This window comes from Wasmannia auropunctata, unplaced genomic scaffold (genome assembly GCF_000956235.1).
Source record: "Wasmannia auropunctata unplaced genomic scaffold, wasmannia.A_1.0 LD334277.1, whole genome shotgun sequence".
NCBI classification, from domain to species: Eukaryota; Metazoa; Arthropoda; class Insecta; order Hymenoptera; family Formicidae; genus Wasmannia; species Wasmannia auropunctata.
Window position 1 is genome coordinate 1 of NW_012028613.1, and position 3,124 is coordinate 3,124.

At 36.2% G+C, this 3,124-nt stretch overlaps 1 protein-coding gene across 1 annotated transcript in view; it reads right to left on the reverse strand.

Moving 5' to 3' along the window:
* Nucleotides 1-83: 83 nt before the first annotated feature.
* LOC105458856 (probable multidrug resistance-associated protein lethal(2)03659) overlaps nt 84-3,124 on the reverse strand; it is a 13,718-nt gene continuing 10,677 nt past the window's right edge. The window contains exons 6-11 of the mRNA XM_011704429.1: nt 2,885-3,115; nt 2,460-2,699; nt 1,907-2,169; nt 1,395-1,834; nt 875-1,004; nt 84-335 (exon numbers count right to left, since the gene is read on the reverse strand). Of these exons, the coding sequence (XP_011702731.1) occupies nt 123-335; nt 875-1,004; nt 1,395-1,834; nt 1,907-2,169; nt 2,460-2,699; nt 2,885-3,115 (1,517 nt within the window). The 3' untranslated portion in view covers nt 84-122. The remainder of the gene's footprint in view (nt 336-874; nt 1,005-1,394; nt 1,835-1,906; nt 2,170-2,459; nt 2,700-2,884; nt 3,116-3,124) is intronic.

Here is a 3,124-nt window from a genome sequence, read left to right on the forward strand (position 1 = left end):
TTGTTTGAGAATTTTTAAAAGAAAAATTCATATAATAGTACGATTTAATCAATTTCGTAAGTCACTGTATATATAAAATTTCATATATATATTTTTTGTATAGATCTTTTTGGTAAAAGAATCTATAAAGCGGACTGTTCTGTGACCACTGCGTCGCTCTCGTTCTCGGTATTTTGCGTCGACAAGTTCAATTCGCGATGATCATTATTCTTCTCGCAAGCCTTCTTCGCCTGTTCCAAAAGACTTCGCGCCATCTGATTGCCCGTTTTTTCCACCATTTGTGAAAAGTAGCCGTTTGGTTTGTCGTGTAACAATTCGTACGGACAACCGAATTCCTGTTGGCATGAACATTTTCTATCAAATAAACAAATGGAAATCTCTTTCTTCGAAAATTACAAGAGTCCAAAAAAACTGTTTTGTACATGTAATATTTATTCTTTCCCGGAAGAAATACATATTATTCATATAATGAGATATTGATTTCGGAGGAACTAAGTGGTAACTTATAACACAGAATTGTTTGCAAATCTCAGATTTTTGTACAATTAAATGTATTTTTAACAACAACTTTATTATTTTAATTTAATTTCAACACATTTAGAAATAAAATTCTAAATAAGTTAAAATGAAATTGGAATTAAAAATCTAAAAATTTTAAATTAATTACCTATATATTTTATGATGGTCATTCTATTATCTTTTTATTTAAATGTATAAGTGTTATTTTTTTAGAGATTAAATTTATTACACCATTAGAATTATTATGAATAAGTTTTTTAGATAGATGTATAGAAAATCAAATCTTTTAGTTGGGTTTGTTAAAATCGATATTTTTCTTAACGTACTCAATATTTATTAAAACGGAAAAACTTACCACGATGGATCCGTTCTCCATCACGATGATACGATCACTGTCTATAATGGTATTCAAACGATGTGCTATCGTGATGACGGTGCATTCTTTAAAATTGGTTCTTATTGTATCCTGAATTAAAGCATCGGTGCTAGAAACAAAGATACAAATTTATGCAGGTAAATTCGCAAATATGTCAAATTCAAAAATTGTACGTTTATGATAACATAACATATCACAAATATTTGCCGGAAATCTGTCTGAAATTCCAATTGAATTGAAAAAGAAATTCTTTTTCCAAAATCTTGGATTTATTACGAATACAATATAAATATTTAATGTACCTTCCTATACATGTGGAAATACCGAATCAATTGGAAACTTTATAATTTCAATAATAAAAAAATTTTTTAACAGTTTATACGATAGTTTAATCCTGTTCATTAACCATCAATCAATCAATCAAAATCACTAGGCTTTAGACAGAATATATCTAATCACAATTTATTCTAAATTCTACTACTAAAGAATTGAAACTCACTGCGAATCAATGTTGGCCGTGGCCTCATCGAGAACGAGCAAACGATTATTCCTCAGAATGGCCCTGGCCAGGCATATCAGTTGCCTCTGGCCAACGCTGAAGTTGTGACCACCGTACAAAATATTGTGATCCAGCGCGACGTCATTCAGTTCAACCTGCCGCAGCACCTCCCACAGCTTCATGTCGTCATACTGACTGAACGGATCTAGATTGTAACGCAAACTCTCGGAAAACAGTACCGGTTCCTGCGGTATAATGGAGATCTTGCAGCGCAACTCGCTCAGGCCCACCGTGCTTGTGTCCCGACCGTCGAGCTTGATCTCGCCCTCCAAACCTTCGTTGAACAGGCGAAAGAGCGCCGAAATCAAGGAAGACTTACCGGCGCCAGTTCGTCCCACCACGCCAACTTTCCAGCCAGGCTCGATGGAAACGTTCAGATTCTGCGAAGTGCGACTACGTGATGAAACTCAAGATAAAGAACAAGAGATATTTGTAAAAATCGTTCGGGTTACCTTCAAAACCGGTTGATCATCTTTGTGATACCTCATGTTGACATTCTTTAATATCAATTCTCCTTGGGACGGCCACGTGGGCGGCGGTGGATTGTTCGAGGTAATAAGTTCTTCCTTTGGAAGATTCGTATACTGGAGAATCCTTTCCACGGAGGTCATCAACGACATCGTCTCAGTGGACTGTTTTATGCCGTATTGCAGGCAACCGATCAGGATCAACGATTGCGATATCGCCAGACCTGCCTTGCTGTCGACCACGTCGCCTGTAGCATGAGGATCAACAAAGAAATTTGCAATAGCTCGAAAATTTCTCAAGAATATCCAAATATATGTGTATATATTTTCTAAAATATTAATCACACGTAAAAATAAGGGGAATACAATGTCGAATTATTTGATTCTGCTATAATTCGTTGTATAAAAGCTTTGTTGTATATTCGCTGATAAAAAATATTCCGGTATCTCCACTATACCATGGTATCGTATCCTTAGAAAGTCATGAAGAATATTTAACTGTAAAATAACTAGGAACTTTTTAATGAATGAAATTTACCATTCTCATTCATCGCTATTAGAGAGTAACAAAGGCAAGCGAGGAACAAACACATGATTAGATCCGAAAAGACACCAAAGGTTGATGAGCATGTTAAGAAGAGGTACCATGTGCCGGTATGACGATCTTGCAAAACGTCGAACTGTTTTCGCATCATCTTCTCAATTCCGGCACCGCTGCTTCTGATCGTCGGAAGGCCATTCAGCGTGGCATTCACGTGCGAGAATAATGGGCTTTTTGCTAAAAACGCAAACACGAATTTGAAAACTCCCGGAATTTATGGATCTTAGATTCCGAAAGAGATAAGAACTTAAAAAGGTCCAAATTCGATGGTAAAAAGTCAAACAATTCAGGAATCTAGAATTTATGAATCTAAGCTGCACCGCAATTTTTTATAATAAAGAGATACTCGTTTCAGTACTTACTTACGCCTTCGAGACGTTTGACATCCTGAGCAGTCTTCAAATAGAACTTCGTCGCGAAGAAAAATATAACAGCTAATATCACTATCAGTATCAGCATCCATTGATTAATTATCGCTTCCATGACCATTATACCCAGCACCACGCAACACACTTGGAGTGCCTCTAACATCGATTTAGGCAACAACTCGTCCATCGTGCCCATGTCCTTCGAAAATCTGTTTAAAATTCTCCCTGAAACAC